Source organism: Podarcis pityusensis, assembly GCF_964106645.2.
Source record: "Podarcis pityusensis genome assembly, chromosome: 6".
In the NCBI taxonomy this organism is placed as follows: Eukaryota; Metazoa; Chordata; class Lepidosauria; order Squamata; family Lacertidae; genus Podarcis; species Podarcis pityusensis.
In genome coordinates, this window is record NC_138030.1 from 31,268,113 (window position 1) to 31,293,573 (window position 25,461).

Below are 25,461 nucleotides of genomic sequence, written 5' to 3' on the forward strand. Positions count from 1 at the left end.
ATAAAGATAAATAAGAGCACTGTGGTGGAGAGTTAATGCAAGAAACGTAGCTCTTGGTTTAACTGTGGCATTCAGCCACCAACATTTAAAAGGGCGTTAGCCAAATTCATGGAGAATAGGGCTTTCCATGTCTACTAGTATCGGAGGCAGTTTAGGAATCGTAAGCTGGGAGAGGAGAGCGCATCTGGCTGGCCATTGCGAGCGCAGGATGCTGGACTACATGCGCCTTTGTTTTAATTCTTCGAACGTTCTTAAGAAGCATTTAACCATCTTTAGCAAACGGAAAACTCTGCTCTGCTCTAGCCCTGAGAAAGACAGCCTGCTTTCCACACTGGTGCTAAAACCCTTAAGAAGCAAATCCAGAAAAACCAGTCTTAACTTGAATTTTCTCACCAAGATTCAGGTGCTGGTCTGACGCAGTCGAAATAAATTAAGAAACTGTCCAGTAGCACCTTAGAGACCAACTAAGTTTGTTCTGAGTATAAGCTTTGGTGTGCATTCACACGAAAGCTTATACTTTCCAGGTGCTACTGGACGGTTTTTTAATTTATTTATTTATTTCTCACTAAGACTCCGGATATCATTTAACTAGTGTTTATCAAGCTTCCCTATGTACAATAAGGCAAAAGAATTACATGAAACAGGCATCAAGTTCTTGTGAATAGAGAGGAGATAAGATTAAGAGGCGTTGGAGGCTGTGTGCCTCCTGCAGCCATTTCCTTAGAATGCACAGAATCAGAGTTGTACCTAATCAAGTTGTATTATTTGTGGAACTAGCTAACGCTAGGCAAAATCTTGATGATGCAGCACACTCAGGATTGGAATTTTGAGTCTTGGAAAGATCAAGATTGGCAAGCATTTTCCCTGCATTAGAATAGTAGAACAATAGTTCGTTGCAGACTGGTTTTTAAAAGGGCAGGCAGATGCCCTGGAAAAAGCTTGCAAACCAGGCATGATAGCTAGAAATGCAGTGCTTGCCAAATATTGTGGGTGTATGGCAACAAATAGATGTAATTTTTAGGCACCAGTGCCACACCTTCTAATATCAGGTAGCTAGTAGCCGGTAAACCATGGCTGAGGAACTAATGGCTTTCCAGCAGTGGATCACTGGCCATGGTGGTTGAGGTTGATGGGAGATACATCTGGAGGGCAAGATACTGCATCCTTGTATTTAACAATTTTATGGCAATTAAATTCTCTACTGGATAAATACATCCTTCCAGTTATCTTTTCCTGAGAGCCCCTATGTAGCCTGGATTGTATTATGCTTCTCCCTGCCAGGGCTAAAGAACATCAGGAACTAAGGCTGCAGTCCTATGTACTTAGCTAGGAGTAATACGCATTCAATGCAGGACTTCTGAGTAAACATGAATAGAATTCCACTCTAAATTGCTTGTTATGATTCTTTACCTGCTAGATTGATAAGGCAACATGCACATGTACAGATGCTGGCCAGACAACAGTGCAAAGTTAACCAAAGGGTAAGCCTTGTTGTAAAAATAAATACAGAACGTATCCAGGATTAGTCGTCTGAATGCAGGCAGGAGTTCCAGCATCATTTAAGCAAATAGATGCATATTAGCACAGGAAGGCTTTTGTGTGTAGAATAAAGCAGACACTGAACATTTATAGTGTTTATTAAATTTTATCTACACAGAATCAAGACACAAACAATATTTATGGATAGCTTTAGCTCATTTCTAAAATTGCATTTGACCAGATCTAACCTCTATTCAATTTATATGAAGCTCTGAGAGTTCCTCAGCAAGATAAATACATATAAAAAGGGGGAAATTGCTTGCATTTTCTTTCATCAAGGAGTCTGGCATAGATGTATAGCAGGCATTCATTTTAAGGAGTAATAAAAACATGAGGTACTCGAAAGTCCATCCTTTAGTGTGCAAAGATAGTTTAAGATTACAGGATGATTTTTTAAGGGACAATGAATGTATGAGACATAAGCTGTTTCTAGTATCCTAAATAATAGTTTAATATGCTATCCTGAGCTATTAACTCCTGAGTTTATGTACTTCAAATACAGGGTGTTGTGATTTTTACAGTTCTCCTATGTAAAACACATTTTATAGACATTCCTTAGAAAAGGAAACAGAAGGGAAACCATTCAAGTGGATTTTTCACACGTGGGGTAGAACCAAACATAGCACTAAATCTTGCACAATGGAACCTCTTCTTCCTTTCCCCACCCCATGTGTGCCCCTCTAAATGTACTCTAGAACATTTTTGGGGAGGAGATTCCTGTTGAACAAGCAAAAATCCTTGTGCTAGCAGGGCATGGTAGTTGAATCCCATCCGTGGTCTTTAAAGTTGGTTGTGTCACAAGATTGTTCTGAGCTATCTGGTCTTTTTTCAAGTTTCCTAACTTGCACAAAAAAGCCTTAAGGCATTTATTTTTTACAGTTCAACGGAATATTTTTGGCAAGACAATAAAAACAAAGATGATTTTTTAAAGAATTGCAAATGTCGTAGCTTTTGATACTGCCCTCTTCAAGAACTTGGCGTCACTATTTGACACCATTTCCATAAAATAGTCTAAATTCAGCTTCAATTTAGAAATGGTTTATAAACTATTTAAAAAAAATCTTTTTCTCAGCTATCCCCAGTCTTGCCACCTAGTTGGTTGTTACAGGAATAAGTAGGAGGAATACCCCTCACTGTACTTAACATATATAAATAGGTTTTTATTAGGAAGACATTTAAGATGGCTAACTTCACAAGAATGTCAGCTATCTGTATGTTTTGTCTTGGCACAGTGGTCCTAAATTTGTGGAGTGCTAGAAATTGCATTGTTTTATGCTACCCTCTCATATGCCACTATGAGAGAGATGACTCACTTCAGCTTCTTTGCCCTAGCCTAATATTTGCCTGAAGATACACATGTGGTTAACTGCTATTTTTGCTATTTTCCAGAAGTGGATCCATAGCAAACAGGTTATTTTTTTAAATCTTCATGCAGTAAGCATTTTTTTAAAAAAATAATGTTGTGCAGTAATAGATTAAGTTGGTATGGACTGACAATAAGAAAGTGAAGTTATAGCTTCTGATACTACAAAAAAAAAATAGACATTGTTGCTCTGTAGATTTTTTAAAAAGTTTATTATTTTGTAAAACTGTGTAACTCAGGCAACAGCCTCTAATGCAGAACAGAACTTCAGTGAGACAGCTTCTTACTGGCAAATTAGGCTTGAGTATAAAAATGCTGTCAGGAAACAACTTGAGTTGGAGAGACATGCATCCTACTGTATCTCACTTAGATTTAACAAAAATACAAAATAAACTTACCTTCAATTGTTTTTTGTACTGTTCTTAAAACTATTTTAGCTGGTTTTATGGTATATTTGTAAAATGCCTTAAGGCATATGCAAACAGCAATTCATTGATGAATAAATAATAACCTGGTCCAAATGTGCTCATACATTCCAAGTGAATTACGGGGAGGGTGGAACTACAGTTAATATTGGTCCCTCAATTAACAGTCTCTTTTTTTACACTCAGCATGCAAACCTAAGCTTGGCCCCAGCACATTTGAGATCTTATTTCCCTTGCTGAACCCCTACTGCTTTTTCCTCCTTGACAGTGTCCTGCAATTACGCAGTTGAAGTCTCAAGTTGGGGCTGAAAGCTCTGACAGCTATTAAACTGAAACACTTCCCAAACCTCCAGCTTCTCACGATTCATTAAATTTTTATCCATTGAACATGAATAAAGTATTATAAATCCAGTTTTCAGACCTGGCAGCCATCACTCTCCTCCATCATACAGTATCTCATCCAAACTGTTATAATACACACATGAACTGTCTCTACTGTATTTTTATAAAGTTGATAGATCATGACATCATTAAATTACATCATTAAATTTGGGTTTAATTTTGGAAGACTCATATAACCTTTAACATAAAAACCAGTGAAACAAGCTGCGCAATACCTCAAATTAAAGATGCCTATACCTCGTTCAGTGCAGTGGCAATTAAAGCCTGGTATGCTTTTCACACGTGAATTTTAAAGAGATTACCAAAGGATCCAACTTTGTTACCTGGATATTTTAAAAAGAATGATAACAATGGAGGTATGAACAGTTTTATTTTTAATTTCTTTCCCAAAAAGGGAGGAAAAAGGCAAAGAGGTGTTGTGAGATGCATCACTGTACTTGCAGATTAGCCAGTAAATGTTAATTTTATGGCCCTATAAAAATACACATACTAATTTGTGGACTACAGCTTAGCCATATTGTGTGATTTGTGCATGTGAAGGAAGCAAAAAGTATATGAAAGCTGTATTCATGGAGTAAATAGACAAGTTAAATACAATCAAGAATTTGTATAAAAATGTTTGGTTGCAAAACCAGTCATCAGTAACCACAGGAACTGAGTTTTTAGCAAGCCTGCTCAGAATGGGTGCATGATAGCTTTAGTAAAGAATCATGAGAATAACAGAGCTCACATAGGAGTCGTTTACTTCTATATATGAACGGTAAACAATTTTATTTTTTCAGGTTTTAATCCAAGCTCTTGTATTGTAAGTGGATTCCATTTCCACTCAAGTGTTGGTAAAAAGATGCCATATGGTAAGATCAAGATAATTTACCCTGTGTGACAGAAGTGCAAAGTGGGACAAAACTTCCCAGTTTCAATACACATCCGAACGAATGGCGATGTCTTCCTCATTTCATTAAGCTGTGCTGTGAAAAGTCAGTGAAGTGCTTTTTCAGTGGAGGAGAGAAAGTTGGCTTTAGGGCACAATACTTAAATTTTCTACTGAAAAGCTGATCTGAAGAATAGTGTTCCCGTTGTGCAAATCCAGTGTGCAAAATTCTATGCACATCTGCCTCTTGTTGCCTTCAACAATCCTTCTCTTAACCCTACATCATGATAAGATAAGGAACAGTTCCTCAAAATAAAGATAATCACATCTGGTGAATAATGGAAGATGTTTCAAGTCACAAAACGTGAAATAAACCAGAAAAATATTTTCCAGATATGTTCACAATGCTCAGGATTTATAAGCCAATGGTCTGAAGAACTCTTCTTTCATTCTCATTGAGGTGGTCTGAGAACATTGCATAGCAAGGCTGCTGTGCAAACTGACATAAGAAGTTTGTAAGGTAAGCCTATAAGGAAGACAAATAGTTGTCAATTCATTTCCACAGGATACTGCACAATTATTTATACGTGAAATTATTCTATAATACAGAAGAACAATATATTAATGCAAGAGAGTGATAACAATATAAAATGCTCAAGACCTTAGTTTAAAGGTCTTAAACCCTTAAGCCTTGTGCCTACTCCAATGTTCTTTTCATGCCAGGCAAAATACCTTTTTATTTTTCCACCTGAATTGCTCCCTGTCAGATACCAATACTAATCTGTCACTGCTTTGCTTTTATTGCTTATGTTGTTTTAGTTTATTTTGTTTTGGTATGATTTTACTAGTTATTTTAAAATAAATGATTGCGTTTTAACCCCAAAGAGGAGTTTTATCAAATTCTAATTTCAATTTTGATTTATTTCATTTTCTTATACATCAGACTCAGTATTATATAGCTCTCTTGCTGTTAAAAGAAACTTTCCTGAAAGATGAACCTTCCTCTCCAAATACAAACCCTCCACTGACTACAACAACTCAATGGCATTAATCCTCAGTTACAAAATTTGTGTTGGGATAATATAACAGCAAAGCAGTTTGGGAAGGGGGAAAGAAGCAGAACATTTTCAGTCATTTTCCCACTCAAAATTAGAACTCCAGATGCTTCCTGTCCCAAGATTTAAAAAGCTTTTCTCTTTAAAGAACAGAAGCAGAGCACTATTACATTCCAATATTCAGGACCACTGGTTGGCAACACAGAGAAATCTAGATTGTTCTTAGTCCCCTTATTTACTGACCATCAGATGGATGTACTGATTTTTGTCTACAGCCTTATGTGTGGTGCTATGCATTACTGTGAGATAAAGCTTTCAAAGTTAATTACAGTAGCTTCGTGCTGTTGTGAGGGCATGTTAAACAGATGAGAATAAATATTCAAGTCAGTATTCAACAGTATTAACTGTATTCCAGGTATTTGAATAAGTATTTTAAAAGATTAGAATAAGTATTTAAAAAGATTAGTAAACAGCAACGAAACCTTGATCATTCAACCTACCTGTAGGTCTATCTGATACAAAGGATCCTTCAGTGCATCTGGATCGTCTTCATCATCATCTTCATAATAATCGTCATCTGTAAACAAACAATGTGATATGTGAGCCATCATATTGGCAAGAAAACACCAATATGCACAATTACAGAAATCTGTCTTTTTTGCATACACTTTTTGCACTGAAATGAACTACAACACTTTTATTTAGACACTAAATACATTTGAAAGAAGAAATAAATTGGTGTTATTTCAGTTCTTATACAAGTCACATTTCTAAACAACACAGTGAAAGTGGTTTGTAAAATACTTTTACTAAAGGTCTGGGTCTACCGCTCCCTGCACAAATAATCTTCACAAGTTTAGAACTGCTTTGCTCACCATACTTGTTTGTAGCAAGAATATCAGACAATAGCTGCCCTGTTAACCCTTCCTCCTCCTCGTCCTCTTCCTCTTCTTGATCTTCCCACATATCATTGGATTCCTCTGTTAATTAAGAGAGAAACAGTTTTGCCTTGAGGAGTGTGTTTTTTTTGTTTTTGTTTTGCTTTGATGTAAAGTTCACCACCTGGACATTGCTTTTTAACTAGGAGGCATACTGGAAATTTCAATTTGGACAGAACTGTACATTTCTGAGCAAGCAGAATATTACCAAGAAAGCTGCAGTTCTCACCAAAAAGAAAAATATACTAAAAGTGCCATGGTTGACAATGGAATGCTCTATATAGGTACATAGAAAACTCAATTCTAAGCACATATATCTACAATTAAGTACTATTTTAAAATTGTATTTATTGCCAAGTAAATTTGTTATATTATTTTGGTTAGTAATTCACATACTTCTAATTGAAAATATTTGTTTCATGGAGTACTTAGTATTTCTAGTCACTGAGGAAAATTACATAGAATTGGGGCATATAAAGGGAGCAGAGCTCTCACTGCTAAGTAAGAAGACCTATACCCAGAACTCCTATTCTCTAAATACCTGAACTCTCATGCAGCTTAGTGCAAATCTAAGATTGTCCACAGCATGTGAGCATTCTCTATGATTTATGGGTTAAAAAAATTAAAACCAAACACACACACACACACACACACACACACACACACCATGCGGGCATAGTTGACATTTTGTGCTATAGAAGCAGCAGTCATATATTTTAATGTATTACATTTATATCTCACCAAGGAGCTCATTGCAGCATACTTGGGTCCCTATCCCTCCATTTTATCATCACCACTACCTTGTGAGGTAGGCTAGGTTGAAAGACAGTGATGGGCCCTAGTGTGAGATTCATGTCAGAATGGAAACGTGAACCTGGTCTTCCTAGGCCTAGTCTGAAACACTTTACCACTGCAACATATTGGATGGCACCAAATGATAACCACCATAAAGACTGAAAGTCACATCAGTGTTGTACCTTGACTCCATTCTGCAGCAGTTTGTCGAGAAGAGCTTGCTTCCATTGCATTAGAAAGTTCATTTATTATCAATTTTAAGATTTTAACTAACAAAGGAATGTTGGTCCAGCGTTCAGGATCTGAGAAGAACAGAGGAAAAAAAGTCTATACATGCAGCTAAGAATTTAGGAAACTTGATGCAATTACGTAAACGTTCACAACTGTCTGAAGAGGCATTCCAAATCTGTTAAACTCTTCAGTTTTTAAAGTTGTCACAAAAAGCAGCAGTAGTCAACTCTTTTCAACACTATACATTCACTATGATCCCATGAGTTTGACCAAGCTGCGGGAGACAGTGAAAGACAGGAGTGCCTGGCATGCTCTGGTCCATGGGGTCACGAAGACTTGGACATGACTAAACGACTAAACAACAAATGATCCCTTTAACATTGTTTTCTAAACTAATGACTGAGTAGACATCCTGTTGAACAGTTACATTTGCAGCATCAGGGAGAACTGGATGACTAAATGCCAATCCTTTGCACAGTCGTCATCACTTTATGTTATTATTTAAAAGATGGCACTCTTCTATATACGATTGCTATTTATAAGTCAGCAACTGTTCACTGTTTCTGACCAACATGCATTTAATGCATTCAACTACTATAAAATCTCTTATGTCTGTGTAAGCCTTGCATTCTACATTAGTCTGAAAAAGACCAGAAAAAGATGTACATGTCATAACTTTCAAAGCTTTTAATTCTCTGTCAGTGGCACTTAAGTCCCACTGGTTTTGATGGGAGTTGTAGCATATTTTAATGGACTTTCTATGCCTCTTACTTATGGCTGATTCAATCTTGAAATAACATGTTAACACTTACTTTTAGCTGCTTTTGATCGTGTGCGTATTCCTTCTTCCATATTAAATATTTCTTCTCCCTTTACCCTGATATCCTGCAGTCGCTTGTCATCTGTATTGATACCATGCTGGAGGAGTTTACACAGGGCTACAGAGCTGAAAATTTTAAGAGTCACATACTTGAAGATCAGCTCCATTCTTAGTGTCATCCTATTTACAAGACTTTAGAACTAGTTTCCCCTTATCTACAAATTTGGGGCAGAGTGGTTTGTTCAAAGAGCAGGTTATTAAAGCAAAACCAGGAACAAACAACTATAATGACATAGGATTCTTTAAAATGAAAGGTATGAGCATGCTCAATTATTTCAAGGCATACATGTGATCAAGGGATGGACACCTTACCTGACCTTGCCTTCATATTGCCCATAGAACAAATGTTGTCGACTCATCCACTCTGACATTACAAACTCCAGGGCAGGCTTGCCTGTTGGCCCAGGTAGACTACAAAGAAACTCTAGTAGTGGTTCAAGTTGAGAATGAACCAGGTGAGCAAATACCATGATCAAAGACTGCAAGAGAGACAAAGTAAGATAGACATTTTGACTTTTGTATTTTGGGAATTTCAGTCGTTTTACCAATGCTTGAAACTGAACTCAACAATAAGATCCTGCAAAACCAAAAAAGGATTGCAGGATCAGTCACTGAACTTGACTGAAAAAGTTACAAAGCACCTAGTCCCCATGCATCCTGCTAAGAAGCTTAGTCATCTTTCATGATGCATCTCAAATATAATTTTAGAATTTTAGAAGTTCTCTGCTTAAGTAGCAGTAATGAACACAAGTTGTTTTGTACGCTAATACAATGTTTGTGGTAATCATAGGGAATATACTGTTTCATAAGCAATGGATAAACAAACTTGTGAGTTCAGTTCAGAACACCCACTTACAACTGGAATGCCATCCCGCCAGGCATTAGCGAACATATCCCTCACCAAATTGGCTTTGCTCTAAGCCAGGTCAGCTTCATGTATAAAGCTACAGGATAGCTAAATACATCAAGGGGTTTGGGCAAGGCAACTCATTTTATCAACTTAAGTTTTGAGCCTCTTACCTGCATTACAGTGAGTGTTTCTGCTTGCTGCATTTTACTAAGAATTGCTCTCAGAATCTGGTCGAGATTCTCTCCTAATTCACTCCCTGCTTTAGAAATCAACGTGGAAACTAATCTGCCTACAAAGGCAGCTGTGAATTCTGAAGTGCGTGGATCAAGAAGCTGGCTCACCACCTGCATCACATACCACAGTCCATTGTGGCCTTGCTCATCATGCCACTGTGCAATTTGCTCCAGAGCGACTGAAATATATGCACGTAGACACTCACCACCATTCTGAAAGAACAAAGCACGTGAGAATACACACTTTCAACCTACCAAGTGCTTCAGACATTTAACAAACAGCATTATAGGCCCAAAGGAAACAAATTAACTGGCAAGAGATTGTACGAGTCAAAAACTGTATGTGGAATATCTTTTTCATGCAAACTTGCTCCTTTCCTTTTATGCAAGGGCTAGGAAATAGTCCTGAGTGCCACCAAAACATGTTTATCTGGCAAAATTTGCACTTGGGAACTATCTGTTATGATGACAATATTCTGAGCTCATGCACTTAACATTGAGAGAATGCTATGAAAACACAGGATGCATTTCTGAACCTGGAACTATTTCTGAATGGTTCCAAAGGGTATAAACATGATCTACAGCGAGACTTCCGGGGAGGCGCCTCCCGCAATGGCTTGATTCCTCTGATCGGGAGGAATCCGCTCCGTGGAAATTAGGGTCTGGCCGCCACGGCGAAGGCGGAGACCCATCAAAAACCACAGGCGGGAGAAGCTTGTGGATGTGGGATTCGGCTGGCACCTTTTGCGTCCCCCTACTTGCGGGGAAACCCGGTTTCGGGGATCCGGAGCGAGTTGGGGTGAGCGGTGCGGTGCTTTGAATCAACTGCTTTTTTCACGGAGTGAAGCCGCATTGCTGTTGTGGGGAGGTTTCGAACAGGAAGTCCGCCTCCCTTTTTTGTAAATAGATTGAAGCAAAGAGGCTGCAAGCTAAAGCCTTGGAAAGTCTCTCATAAAGGATTAAACGTCCATCGGTTAAATCACTAAACCCCCCTTGGAAGCAGGAGAAGAGGGGGGAGATTTAAGATCGTGTAAGCCTGCAGGACAGAGTGAAGAAAGTCAAATTACCACTGCTCTGAACCTGGAAATGGGCTGCTAGTAAGCATTGAAGTTTTGGATATGCTCATTGACTGTGAATGGATTGTCTGCTGACAGTAAGTTAAAGAAGGGAGATATCTTGTTTCTACTGTCTCTTTCTGCGCTTAAAAAGGAGTAAAAGTAAATGAAAATTGAAACTATCTTTCTTGTTTGAACTGTGCTTAAAAGGATTGATACAAATAGAAACTGTTTCCCTCTAGAGGAAGCCTTTGAAATTGTTACAGGAGCTGAGCTGGGGAATTTTCCATCAGCAAGATAAAACTGTGAGAAATTGGATTTGACCTTGACTCGTTAAGAATGTTGACAGAAGAAGCCTTGGTGTTTGCATTTTGCAAGATTAACGACTCATTGGAACAGCTTTTCAAGAAGACAGATGCGAGGACTATAAAAATTGATAACTTGGAACAAAAAGTGACTACCGTATTTTTCGCCCTATAGGACGCACTTTTCCCCCTCCAAAAATGAAGGGGAAATGTGTGTGCGTCCTATGGGGCGAATGCAGGCTTCAGGAGAGCCCCACCGCCAGCCCCGCAAGCTCGGGGGACAGCGGGGAGGTGCAGCGCGCCATCCCACTGTCTCCCGACATGGTTTGGAGGCTGCCGGCGGGGAGAAGCCCCCTTCTCCCCGCCGCCAGCCCCGCAAGCTTGGGGACAGCGGGGGGGGGCGCAGCGCGCCATCCCGCTGTCTCACGACCTGGTTTGGAGGCTGGGGGTGGGCTTCCCCCTCCCCCAGCCCCGCAAGCTGCCAGAGCGATGCCGAAGCTGCGCGCAGCTTCTGCATCGCTCTGGGACCTGTTCTGGGGGAGGGGGAAGCACCGGCTTCCCCCTCCCTCAGCCCCGCAAGCTGCCAGAGCGATGCCGAAGCTGCGCGCGGCTTCTGCATAGCTCTGGGGGAGGCTCAGGCTTCCCCCGACCCCAGCCCTGCAAGCTCCCAGAGCTGCCTGTTCTGGGGGCTGGGGTTGGCGGAAGCTCGGGCTTCCCCCGCGTGGGGGGGGATAAAATTTTTTTCCTTTATCCCCCCCCCCCATCTAGGTGCGTCCTATGGGCCGGTGCGTCCTATAGGGCGAAAAATACGGTAATTTGGCACAAAAAGTCAATATTAATACAGAAATTACTCAGGAATCGATACAGGAATCTATTTTGACATGGCAAATTGAGAAGGCGGGGAAGAAAGTTCTTGATGTGGAATCTAAAATGGCACAAGTGCTTCCAGGCCCAATTAAAGTGGCACAAGTGGTGGAGCAGAGAGCTCCAGCCTTACAGTTGCAATTGGATGATTATAAGTTGATGTCTTCCAAGACTGAATTTAGAGAAAGTCAGACTTCCAGGATTGGAGCCCCGCTTGGACAGGAGATTGATCTCTGGGACCTGGATTTGGGTCAGAAGGAGACTGGAGTTGTGGGGACTGCCAGACTCGGAGGAACTTTGGAACATGATTGGAAATATTTTTTGAATTTCAGTTTTAATTATGCAGATTTGGTTGACTTGTTGAGAAGGAACAAAAACATTGCTAGATGGGAATTCCCCGGAGATCTACTTTTCAGCATCAAAGGAAGGAAAATAAGAATAAGATCAGGAGAAGACAAAGTAAAGTGCATGTATAAATATGAAGAAGACCTGCAGAAGAGACCTGGAAAAGAGTTAAGAGCCTCGGACATAAGATCACCAGGTTGATGGGCTATTTGGAATTGACGGAAATGACTGGCAGATCCGGAGACCAGGGAGAAGAGACGGTGGAAGAATATTGGAAAAAGTTTAAAACCTATACATGGAAATAATGTAAAATTAATGAGTGTTAGAAAAATGTTGGAAGGGAATTATATGGCTTTAGTAGAAATATTTTGAGTAATTAAGTATAAATAAGTATTATAGTATTAATGGAAAACAAGGTTAAAATATGTTAAGATAATTACATGACAGAAAATAGAGAAAGATGGAAAGGATTTGCTGAAACAATTAATAGAAATGGAATACAAAAATGGAGGTGAGAGGAGGTCGATGAAACAAGGGAATGAAAGAGAGGATACTGAGATGGTATGATGTGTGTTTTTATTGAATTGTTTTTGTATCTGTTTTGTTAATGTGTTAATGTTGCATTTTGTATTGTTTATATATTGTATTGTATTGTTTTCTCTTTTGCTTTTTCCCCTCTTTTTCTTTTTTCTTCTCTTCTTTTTTCTTTTTGTAAGGTATAAAAGCAATAAATATTATTTAAAAAAATAAAATAAACATGATCTACAGCCAGCCAGCTATGAAAGACTCAACTGGGGAAATGTTACTTATTAAGCAATGACAACTTACCTGTATTGCAGTAGTACCAGTGCCAAGAAAGACATGATGGACAGGACCCCGTAATTCATTAGTTTATGCTTTATGAGTTATTGTTTTGGATTTGAATGGGAACTACCTTTCCTATGAAATCAAGGTCAGTGAAGCTTGCCCCAAGTGCATGCAAACTCTATTATGTATTATTTATTTCATTTATTCATCACTTTGCTGACAAAAGTGACCTACTTAAACCAATTACAAGAGCACAACCAAAAACTATTTTAAAAATCTACACAAACAGAAGACAGGTCTTAAAGATCCTGCCCCACTACAAGAAATCGTAAGTACTTAATAACATTCAAATTAATGGTCAAAAGCCCATGTAAAAAGGAACGTTTTAGCCTGTCACCTAAAAATGGATAAAGATGATGCCAGGCAAGCCTCTGGGGAGCATTCTACAAACAGGAGCCACCACTGAAAAGGCCCATTCTCATGTTTTCACCCTTCAGAATTTCTGTGGAAGGGGTACATGGAGAAGGGTCTCAGATGATGATCACAATGTCAAGGTTGGTTTATGTGAGGAGCTTGGACTTAACTCACAACCTCCTTTCAAATATTCTTCCGTGAATATATTTCATCTTTAGGTTTCTTGCTTCTCTCCAATTCATTCATATAATTTGAGTTGTGTTAATAGTCTAAGAATAGACAGTCTCCTATGTTGTATCAGTCTACAATAAAAAGCTACTAAAAAATATTCTCAAAGTACTATAAAACCCATTTACTTCTCTTAATTCATTCTATTATAAATTACCAAAAGAAAAAGAGAGGAGCACGAGGTACTCACTCGCTCTGGTATTTTGGGGGCTTAAGCAAGGTAAATTTCAAGTTACTATGACCAAGAATTATAATAAAAACAAGATACTTGTGCTTTCAATAACAGATCCAGTTGCAATTTCCAGTCCATAAACCTAAATATGCTATGCAGTATGAAGTGGTTGGCTTCAACTCAGAAGCTTCCAGACAATGCAAGATCTAACAAAAACTTCCCTCTTCCAAAAAATGATTACCTGCATGGTAGCATGGTCATCTGTGTGCAGACTACACTGAGCCACAGCAGGAAAAGCTTGGCAGATTAGGAGCTGTGAAAGGGGAGGTTTAGTATTCCTCACAACAGTTGTTAATATGTCTATCGAAGTCTGAAAAAGAAAAATTCAGATAGATGTTGAGTAGTTTTGGAATAAGGAGACACAGCACGTCAGGAAAGGAGCAGATCAATTTGCAGAAAACATTTTTGTCATCTTCAAAATATTCTTGCAGAGATTCTTCCAGATGGTCGCATCAAGAGTAGTCAGAAGAGTGGTAGTTTTAGTGTGCTGGCTGGAACCAAATTAAGATGTTGAACTTAGGTCCTGTTGAACTCGAAGTGTTTCATTAGTCATGACTAGCTCTCATGGAAATAAATTATATTTAAATTCAACTAACATGTCCTGGTCCAAACACTGTGAAAAATCTTCTCAATCTGGTTAATGGTTCAGTTTTCACCAAGAAACAGTTACTGAAATAACTGTGACACCTAAAGGAACAAAGACAAGGTATGTGCACTGTTCTCAAAATAGATACAGTGGGAGCATATCTTACATGCGTTCTGTTTATGCAGATCCAGATGAAGTGGGTCTTCCTCAAGAGGGGAGCGAATGGGGGGGGGGGGTCCCATTTCAAAATGGCGTTCCCATCACTTCTCCACAAGGAATATCCCCGAGTGGAATGGAAAAGGGCACCTCCGGGGGCTTCCCAGTTAGCAATGGCCCACCCCACCTGGCCCCATCACTCCTATCCCTCTCCACATGTGCCTTGGCAACAGAGGTGAGCTACCACTGCTCTCCTAGCTTCCAAACATAGCATGTTGCTTGAATGAGAGGGAGAGGCACAGGGAGCTCGGCACTGTGTAGCTGTAGAGTAGAGGACTGGTTCCACTTTATTGTACAATACTGAACTCAAAGCACCTTATCCCTGCCTCACTTCCTCCAGTATGTGCCAGCAACATGCTGTGTTTGGAAGGTGGGAGAGCAGTGGTGCCCAGCCTCTGCCACCCTGCTGGCTGCCAATAAAAGAGAGGGTGAACCCAGCAGTGCTGTACTTCTTGAGGCCATTAGGTAGCTGGAGGTGGTGGGTTCATAGTGGCAGGGCACAGGGAGAAGGGATGAAGAGGCAGGGCAGATCTGCAAGTGCCAAAGAAGCTGGGAAAGGCTGTTGGGTTGTAGCAGCAGTTGGCGGGTTGCTCAAGTGCTTGTTGCTGCCAGTGAGAGGAAGAATGACCTGTTGCTGCTGGTGATGGAGGTTCTTCTTCCTACAGGCAACTCTCCACTTACACGGGGGTTATGTTCTGCATGCATAAGTGAAATGCGCGTAAGTGGGGAGCACCCTGGAGAGTCCTTGTGGCTTGCAAAGAGACCATCCCCAGAGCCCAAAGAGGCCATCCTTTTGAGGCTCTGGAGTCTCCCCGTGAGCCAGACTTTCCAGGTCTCTCCCACTACTTTCAGATTCCTGGCACTGTGCATGTGTGCGGTTGTATGCAAGTAGATTGCGTACAAGTTGGGAGTTGCCTGTACACAATTTTGTGTATATGTACTTTGTCAGAAACCAAACCCACACATAAGACACGATCCAACTGTATGCCCTTCTCTTCCATGATTATGTATTTTTCAGTAATAAAAAGTATTTGTTTTTATAAACCGCATTAGGATATATAAAGCATTTCACGTTCTGAGAAGATACCCTCGTACTTACTGCACAAAGCCCTGCTGGAATCTTATCAGCAGGAGCCTGCATGATGCTGACAAGGGTTGGGATCAATCGCATCTGCATTGCATCTTGGCAGGCTTCTATTTGTGCTAATTCCTTAAAGATATCTTGGGCAAGTGAGGCCACAACAGGATCTAAAGCAAGAAAAACACCCAATTACCAAGAGTATAAAATTACATCAAATTATATTACTGAAGTAAGGAAATGCGGCGTGCTAATTTTAAATCCTCCTGGATCAAATATGATGCTCTTCCATTATATGTGGCAGGGTTCCTCCTTTCTGCCTAAACAAAGCAGTTTGTTTTAAATTATAAAGGTCAGAAAGAAAGTCACAGCTGTGATGTTTGCCTTTGGTGATTCATGCATTATATGTGGGGATGCCTTAGCTTGACTCGTCTGTGGTCCCAATGTCATGATACCTGGTTAGAAATATCAACAATCAAGAGTAAAAGACTAAACAGTGGGAAAGAATGCTTGATTTCCACATACTTAAAATATGTCCCTTGCTCCTAGCTACTAACAGTAATTATTAAATGCAAAGGGTGGAAGAGGTGCTACCAGAACTGGATGAAGAAAGATGCAGAGATTCTGATCAACCACACCTCAAAATTTCTAGCATAATTTACGAGAAAACAGGATTGAAATAATATATAGCTCTAATTATTATAACTACAAGTTCACCAAGCTCTAGTTGGGACATTTTCACAGATTAAGAAATGAGCATGTCAAATACAATTTCTTGATGGATTTTCCTATCCACGGAAATTTCACTGTTGTCTTTCACAACAAGGCATTGGGACAGCCAACACATACATAACCCTGTTAACTGAAGATAGTTTCATGAAGATTATCTGTAGCCATAATATGATCATTAATAGTTTTGCCTGAGCACATACCATTACTATATTTGAGAAAGATGGCAATGGTGAAGGGGCAGATCTTGTTCTCTACGCTTGCTGTAAAGGCTGGATCTACTGTGCAAACAATGCAAAGTGTTTCCATCACAAGATTGAGGACCTCAGAACTAAACTGAGCTGCTAAGTGAATTAGTCCATCAAGGATACTGGGAAGGAAAGGCTGCAAGACATGGGTGCTTTCAGATATCTTCAACTGGTCACAGTACCTAGGAGGGAAAACCCAAAAAACATCAACAGTCAGTAATACAGTAATGGTGTCCAATATTTCTTTCAGGCTGCAATCCTATCCATACTTATCCAGACATAAGTCTGGTTAGGGCTTATTTCTGAGTACATATGCACTGTCATAATCACAGTGTCAAGATTACAGCTTCAACATTTCACCTGTCACAGCAAGAAATTGTGAACATTTCCTTGTATCAGCCTACAATCAACTAATATAGGTTCTATTTCTTGACCTACTTACCCCCAAATAGCCCTTACTGCAGAAATTCGAACAGAAGGGGGTTGAGTTTCATGAAGACCACTAACTGTGGCTTGTAGGAACTGCTGGATGAGCTCTGGAGACATTGCGACTGTGAAACGACTGGCAGCCCAAAGAGCACGACCAAGGAGGAAAGGAGACACTGGAAGAAGGAAAAAAGTGTTCGTGCATTTCTCCCTCATTACCATTAAACAGAAGGATCCAATATATTATTGAGAAGAGCTGTATACAGAGTTACAGAATGGTCTTCAACTGTTTACTCATTGTAACTTTACTGAAATTAATGGACTTAACTTAGTCATCTTCATTAATTGCAATGGGTCTACTCAGAGTAAAATGCCTCTTCCACACTGAAGCTCCCTCTATTTACATTTTATGGACTTCATTTTAGCAAATGTCTCCCTCCTGCGTTAATATTTTGATGTTAATGTTTTAGGCTAGTTTATCTTTTTTAAGTTTAGAAATCTATGGGTAACAATTTCTCCAATACAGCTTGAGTTTCAGGTTATTTTCTAGGAACCAATCAGCAAACCAAATGATGAAGTACCTGACAGGTTGAGGTCTGCAAGAACTACATTTGTTAGAAATCCATGCATATCAAAGTGTATTCTACCATTCTTCACACTGTCTGTGATAAGAGATTTGACAGAACCTAAAGCCAGCATGCAAGCTTCATGTATCTTCCACCTGTAATAAATAAATAAGTTACTTAGGTCTTCCAATATTCATTTTTCTATTTTACTTCTGGAGAAATTAAACAAATATCTTTTGTTACCCTTAATAACACAAAAGGTAAATATTTGTATATATTACTGTAAACATGGAGTACTGTATACCGTATTTTTTGCTCCATAGGGCACACCGCCCCATAGGACACACCTAGTTTTTTTGGGGGGGGGGGGAATAAAGAAAAAAAAAATATTTCCCCCCCAAGCGCGGGGCTGGCGCGGGGGAAGCCCGAGCTTCCCCCGACCCCAGCCCCGAGAACAGCCTGCTATTCGCAAGCCTATGGAGCCCAGGGGAAGTCGCGCCGGTCTCCCCAGGCTTGCGGAGAGCCGCGCGAAGCCCAGGACTGCATCTCTATGGTAGCTTTTGTTATGTGAATGGTGTCACAGACCCACTAGGTGTATTACATGGACCCCCAATTGGGAACTTAGATTATAAGATGCATAGTGCCCCCCCCCAAAAAATCCTACAATAATTTGGATAATCTAACTGGCATTTGAATAGTACCAATATAGTGCATATGCACTATAAATACAAATTTAACAGCTGGTAATTGGAATAGTTGAGACTGTCAGTTAATATCATTTCTGACTACATCAATCAATGAAACTGATTTGTTTTCGTTGCCTGCTAAATAAACTGAGATAGTACCATCAAATGAATAGCTGCCACCCAGTCTTACCAATGCTCAGCACCACTGTTTTTGGCTTGCTCAGCTTCCTGCAAGTGTCTTGTAGCTGCTGCAGCCAATGCTGTTGCACTCTCATTCTGGAAATCAGTCGCAACAGCCTACACAGAAATATGGCAACAGGATACATTTTGCAGACAAGAAAAAAGGGAACTCATTTCACACTACACCTTGTTGAAAATAAAGCTAGATGTTTAAGTACATAGTCCCAGAACACAGAGAATCTGGGCATGGTAGAAATACCCTCAACTCTTCATTCTCTGTTTCAGATTGACTTTTTCCAAGATGCTTAGTGGAATATCCAAAGAGAATGAAATCACAGAATCATACGAGTTGGAAGGGATTTTGAGGGCCATCTAATTCAACCCCCTGCAATGTAGGAATCTCAACTAAATCATACATGAAGTGGCTCTAAAGAAAATACTCAAGTTCCATGTATATGGGTTTGTATTTGTGTATAAGCTGCATGTGAAAAATCACTACTATTTACCATTACTGCAAAAACACTGCATATTATTTCTTACCAGCAGTAAGTCCTGTGCAGCAATCCTAACTGTGTAGGAAAATGTATCATCATCTTCATCTTCAACAAACTGTTGTGGGTTTGCAGTCCAGACTTTTATCTAAGAAGGAAAGCACAATACTTATAGGAAACCCTTAGCCTATTCAGGAATACATGCAACTAAATTACCGTAACCAACACATGCAGAAAGGTTCCAATGTTATTTTTCAGATCACTGGAGACTATTACAAAGTGTTGGGTTGAAAATCACGACAGACGAGTGGCAGGTGTCATCTGAGAGGCGTCTGCCGGGGCAAGCCCCGGGAACTCTCTTTTATTGAATATTACAAACATTGCCACAGGTGTGCTTGTGGCTGATTGGTTGATACAAACACAAAGCATCTTGTTGCTGATTGGTTAACATAGGTACAAGGCGGGAATTACATATAACCATTTATCACTGATAGATCAAAGGCTGAGAATCGGAGCTGGAACTAGACAGGCATGAATCCTCCTAATTAAATTATAACTAAAGATTAATATTGAGAGAACATAACATGAAAGAATACAACTTCCCTTCAACAAAGGAACTGATTCAATAATCATAAATATTGTATCTTCTACCACTAAGTTCTAACCAGCTTTAAAGGCTGTATACTGAAGCGTTAAAAATCATTTTCTAAATAATAATGTACAGTAAATATATTTACCTGCTCTTCTGTAATCTGCATATAGAGAATGATGTAATATATTAGCTCTGGCAACGCTTTCTTCACTGTGCTTTTAAATTTGTGGTTTTCCAACAGAGCATGAACAAACTCAAATATGCTGAATACTAGGTTTTCAAAGCCCAAAACTTCACCTAAATTTGAAAAAAGTAAAGATTGTTAAAGGCAAACTTTTTTGTGATAGGAAAAAATTATGAATAGTTTCCAAAATTAATTCAACTTATTGCATGACAAATTATTCCTTTTTTTTTACAGTTTCAAATCGTTGCCAACAGCAAGTATCTTGTTGTTTATGTTGCTGTTTTAACATTTAAAATCTCAAATTATTGGCTTCACCTAAGTTAGTCAGTTTTTAATTTTTTTCCAAGGTTTCCAGCAAATAGTACTTAATCTTATAATATTCGCACAGCATGCTTTTCAAGGATGACTTCTTTCTTCTAGAGATCCATGTGCTGTGAGTTTCTTACAGATGTTTCTTATAGATGTTTAGATAGAGTTTCAATCACACCTGTAACAGTGAGTTTCTTACCATCAGAATCCACTGGGTCTTCTACTTCTTCTGTGTAATTTACTTCTGTTCTCACATAGGTATGTTAGTTAAGGAGAAATAGATTCAATTGACATACTACCAGATCATGGCACCTTTTTTTAAGGACCAAATCCTTTGCAATGAAATTACTATACTTCAGTCAGCGTAAGTGAGCAACAATAACACTTGAACAGGAAATCAATACCATATTGTGGCTAATTCTTTTTTAAAAAATAGACAAACTGGCTGCATATCACAGCCACCTTTATTAGAGACGTTAAAATGATTTTTTCTTGCAACTGTTGATTATGTGATACTTTTTTCTCAGGGTTGTAAGCCACTTAGAGCATAATCTTTTTGTGAAGAGGTGGTATACAAATAAAGTGATAATGAGATATTCTAAGGTCCAAACAACAAATTATGACACAGATACATCCATGTTCTTTCTTAGAACATGCATCCATGTTCTTTGAGGAGGCCCATTCTGTATCAGGCCTAGGTGGAGGGTGTCCCCTCAAAGCTGCTATTTGTTCCAGTAGCCAAAATATTCAAGCATGCCTTCACCTTCTCATGTCAATCTTCTCAGTAAGATATATAATTCAGAAATGCCACAGAACTAATTCTTTCAGCCTCAAGTCATTTGCTTGTGAGTAAAATGCTTGTTGCATGTACAAATTTACACCACCACTGTTTACTTTTTCCTGCCTTAGTACTTCTTTCTAGAAAATCTGCTCTTATTTCAAAATGCAGAAAAAAGGATATAAGGCTGCACTTTCTGTAAGTGTATTCCACACAATAGGAAGGATCTGTTGCATGGAGGAAATCATATGCCTTGGGTAGTTTTTCACTAAGGCTGTCACTGCCTGCAGAAGGAAAGGATCCTTACAATCATTTTTTTACAAAATTAGTAATTTTCTCTCTAAAAACCACTATATTCACATTTCTCCATCTGAAGAATAGACTTGTCTGATATATATGCAAGTGAATATTAATACTGAAATTGGTAATTAAATGAACACAAACGTGAATCTATTATTCTCTGATTCTATGATCCATAGACACAGTATGACCCACAGATTCATTTATGTCATTAGGAGGTAGCAGCTGACAATTGATAGGAGATCCAGAAAGCCATGTCCATCTTTAAGAACCCAACCGGAAACATATTACAGGCTTACGAAAAGCTAATTCATGGGTTCTGACAAGGACGAGCAAAGGGTTGCACACAAACCCCTAGCCTTATAAGCTCCAATCTCATTCTAGATAAATTAACTATATAATAAAATATCCTGGAGTAATTTCTAACAAGGCATTCATACCACTTCGGCAGGAGTAGCATTTGTAAAATGAATACTTATTTTTGATCCCTAACAGAGCTATTTTACTCCTATCATATGTAAGGGTTTCTAAAGAAAGATATTTCCTGAAACTCTGTTGTGTTGTATTTTGTTTACCTAAATTTAATGGCACCTGTTATTAACTGCTATATTAGTATTGTTATAATGTCACATACCATGTAAATAAAAACAAAGCTTAAGAACACAATTTTTGTTGCCCACTACAGCAAGACTTTCAAAAAAAGGTTCTCTGCTTACATGCAGATGTGTTTTATATACTTACCTTTAAAACCTCCATTTTAAGTCCACTATCTGATGTAGGTCCATCAGGCAGTTGTAGGGCCTGAACAAAGGCTTCAGTGAATTGCTGCACCACAGGGAAAATAAGGACTTTGGCTGCTCCCTACCAGAATAAAAAGTATCATTTGGTTTTCAGTTACAGCAATGTGTAAACTGCTTATCCCTGGGAAAAACAGTGAAGGAAACTTGTGACTCACATGCCCCAAAGCTCTTCATGGTCTCCCTCCTCCTTAAAAACAACTAACTGGTTCTAATTGCTGCAGATTTTAAAGCTACACATAATCTCTACATCTCATTTATTTGTCACTTAGCTTCCAAGCTTTGTATTCAACTAAGACTTACAGAAGACCCACCTATGTTGGTTGAATCCCACCCAAAATGGCTCAGCATGCCCTTGGCTTCCCCCTCTCTCTTGGTGTTCCAGCAGCTGCCTTTATAAACCCTCAATTACTTGGCTTCTCCTTATACCCCCAAACAAAATACAGTACACTCAAATATCAAATATCATCAACCAATTGGATTGCATATTCAGCAAGCCTCATTTGAATCCAACTACTCTCAAGATGAAGGCACGCGGGTGGCACTGTGGGTTAAACTACAGAGCCTAGGGCTTGCTGATCATAGAATCATAGAGTTGGAAGAGACCACAAGGGCCATCGAGTCCAACCCCCTGCCAAGCAGGAAACACCATCAGAGCACTCAGAAGTTCAGAAGGTTGGCGGTTTGAATCTCCGCCACGGGGTGAGCTCCCATTGCTCAGTCCCTGCTCCTGCCAACCTAGTAGTTCAAAAGCACGAAGTGCAAGTAGATAAATAGGTACCGCTCCGGCGGGAAGGTAAACGGTGTTTCCGTGTGCTGCTCTGGTTTGCCAGAAGCGGCTTAGTCATGCTGGCCACATGACCTGGAAGCTGTACGCCGGCTCCCTCGGCCAGTAATTCGAGATGAGCACTGCAACCGCACAGTCGTCCGTGACTAGACCTAACGGTCAGGGGTCCCTTTACCTTTTTACTCTCAAGATGGGCTCTAAAAATGGACTAAGCATACCAGCTGCCATTCCTGGGAGACTGCTGGAGGTCTCCCCTTGCCCCACATTATAACCAAGTTAAAGGTTCCTTGACTGTCATGCTAAAAATTATAAAAATTACCAGTCTCTCAATCTGGCAACACATTTTGCACCGACAGGCCACCTTCCATACACTCTAGTCCTATACAATGCAGGGTATAGATCAGAGGGTTTGGACATAAAAATTCACATTCAAATTTCCTTTCAGTCATGATGCTAGAATAAATTTTTGATCTTGTCACCTCTTTTTTAACCTATCACAGAGTTAGTACAACCCTGTGTCAAGTATAATGGAAAGAATATTATACTACTACAATCAACACAACTCATAGATAAGGAATCAACAATTTACCTTTTCTAACTCCTCCATGTTACAGATCATATGGGCACAAGTAGTGAAGATTTCCACAGCACGTGATCTTGTACGAATACCGTAAACCTAACAGGAAAAGCAACTTGTTAAAATATGATAACAACTAGCGTTTGTTAATGTGTTATCAGCAGCTGCCACCCACAATACTAGTTCTCCCTGCTTCACAATTCTGCAGAATTGTATCTAGAAAAAGCAGTTAGCTTTCTAATTTTTCACTGTGCAGACAACCTAAAATTAGCACCAGATTTTCCTCAATAGATATTTTAAGATAGAATAATATATATTTTCAAACTAGCCTTTCAAAGCACTCCTAGCTGAAATGTTCTGACATTTAATTTTCTATCAAGCATACTTTGTTTCTATTGAGAGAGAAAATCATTTCCTTGTACAACCAAAATAAGCAAAACACTCATTTTTGTAAGAAATTTCCCTTTTGTAAGATATTCATCTAGAATCATCACATAACTGAAGACTGGGATGTTTAGAGGAGAAGAAGAAGAAGAAGAGGACTTTGGATTTGATATCCCACTTTATCACTACCCTAAGGAGTCTCAAAGCGGCTAACAATCTCCTTTTCCCTTCCTCCCTCACAACAAACACTGTGAGGTGAGTGAGGCTGAGAGACTAGCCCAAGGTGTGACTAGCCCAAGGTGTGACTAACCCAGCAGTTGCATGTGGAGGAGCAGGGAATCGAACCCGTTTCACCAGATTACGAGTCCACTGCTCTTAACCACTACACCACACTCTGTGAGAAAAATACTAGGCTCACTGGGGCACTAACAGAATTGGCTTAGGAGGCAGATAAACATTGAAGAAACTATTATATACAACTTGTGTTGGTGTAATCCTTGATATAGCATGTTGCTAATAGTATATTTATAAATATCACTCTAGACCTGGAAATATGAAAACAAAGCCCAAAGGCATCTTCTCTATCTATATTATGCAGAAACTACCACATACCACGCTACCAGCGTCTTGTAGCAGAGCCAAAAACACACCTAGAGGATAGTTCTTGCCACACACCATGAGCGTAGTCAAGGGGGGACAGGGAGGGGCAGCTGCCCCCATCAATAAAAATACATAGCTAACTGAGGTTCTGCCCCCCCAACAAAAGGCCTGTCCCCTCTAATAAAAATCCTGGCTACACCCATGCCATACATCCACATTTTAACTTGTCTAGGGATCCTCTAAGTACATATTTAGAAGAGAAGCTAGAGGAAGTATATGTTAACTATGCAAGAGCATAGATCTAAACATATCAGTACAGTGGTACCTCTAGATGCGAACGGGATCTGTTCCGGAACCCCGTTTGCATCTAGAAGCAAACATAACCAGCGACGGCACGTCTGCGCGCACATGCGTTGCTTTTCGCCGCTTCTGTGCATGCGCGTGACGTCATTTTGAGCGTCTGCGCATGCGGCGAAACCTGGAAGTAACGCGCTCCGTTACTTCCGGGTTGCCGCAGAGCGCAACTCGAACACGCTCATCCCAAAGCACATTCAACCTGAGGTATGACTGTACTTAGTAGGATGGTTCCTACTAGATGGAAGTCATCCATTTTCACCCATACCTCTGCCATTGTAAAAATCTTGTACATCTCTGGAAGAATAACAGGAGCTACAAGGGGCATCTGTGTATCTGTCACCTCCCGAGTAAACTCTAGAAAAAAGAAAAGTAGCAAAGTACTTATTTAGAGATTATTCAGAGTAAATTCTCACTTCCATATTGTTCAGTCTAATGACACACACATTCACAAATGAGCAAGAGTTAAGTTTCCTTTTAGGATTACATAAAGCAGAAGTCAACTTCCTTCTGAGGTGTTAAACTGCATCTGGGTTGTATTGTTTCAGACTACAGGTGGTTGCTCACATAACAAATATTTGTATACAAAGGACTAAACTATGAGGCTGAAGAGTTCTAGCCTAGCCTTCTCCCCAACATCTAAACCAGCCATAGCTTTACAACCTCAGTGAGAACTAGGCTTATATCCAGTACAGGAGTCATTCAGAATTCAGCATTAATTTTCTCTAAGGAGTTACACACAACTGCTTTGAAATTATCCA

General features: G+C 39.6%; 1 protein-coding gene across 1 annotated transcript in view; it reads right to left on the reverse strand.

The window, feature by feature from the left end:
• Positions 1–3,095: 3,095 nt before the first annotated feature.
• The window catches only part of IPO9 (importin 9), a 42,989-nt gene continuing 20,623 nt past the window's right edge, over positions 3,096–25,461 (reverse strand). The window contains exons 5-24 of the mRNA XM_081010587.1: positions 24,969–25,057; positions 23,375–23,461; positions 21,943–22,062; positions 21,085–21,185; positions 20,323–20,381; positions 19,776–19,927; positions 19,088–19,186; positions 18,558–18,664; positions 17,697–17,836; positions 17,132–17,291; positions 16,645–16,871; positions 15,734–15,882; positions 14,014–14,142; positions 9,520–9,795; positions 8,812–8,978; positions 8,432–8,565; positions 7,571–7,690; positions 6,531–6,635; positions 6,156–6,232; positions 3,096–5,126 (exon numbers count right to left, since the gene is read on the reverse strand). Coding sequence (XP_080866713.1) covers positions 5,016–5,126; positions 6,156–6,232; positions 6,531–6,635; positions 7,571–7,690; positions 8,432–8,565; positions 8,812–8,978; positions 9,520–9,795; positions 14,014–14,142; positions 15,734–15,882; positions 16,645–16,871; positions 17,132–17,291; positions 17,697–17,836; positions 18,558–18,664; positions 19,088–19,186; positions 19,776–19,927; positions 20,323–20,381; positions 21,085–21,185; positions 21,943–22,062; positions 23,375–23,461; positions 24,969–25,057 — 2,609 coding nt within the window. The 3' untranslated portion in view covers positions 3,096–5,015. The remainder of the gene's footprint in view (positions 5,127–6,155; positions 6,233–6,530; positions 6,636–7,570; positions 7,691–8,431; positions 8,566–8,811; positions 8,979–9,519; positions 9,796–14,013; positions 14,143–15,733; positions 15,883–16,644; positions 16,872–17,131; positions 17,292–17,696; positions 17,837–18,557; positions 18,665–19,087; positions 19,187–19,775; positions 19,928–20,322; positions 20,382–21,084; positions 21,186–21,942; positions 22,063–23,374; positions 23,462–24,968; positions 25,058–25,461) is intronic.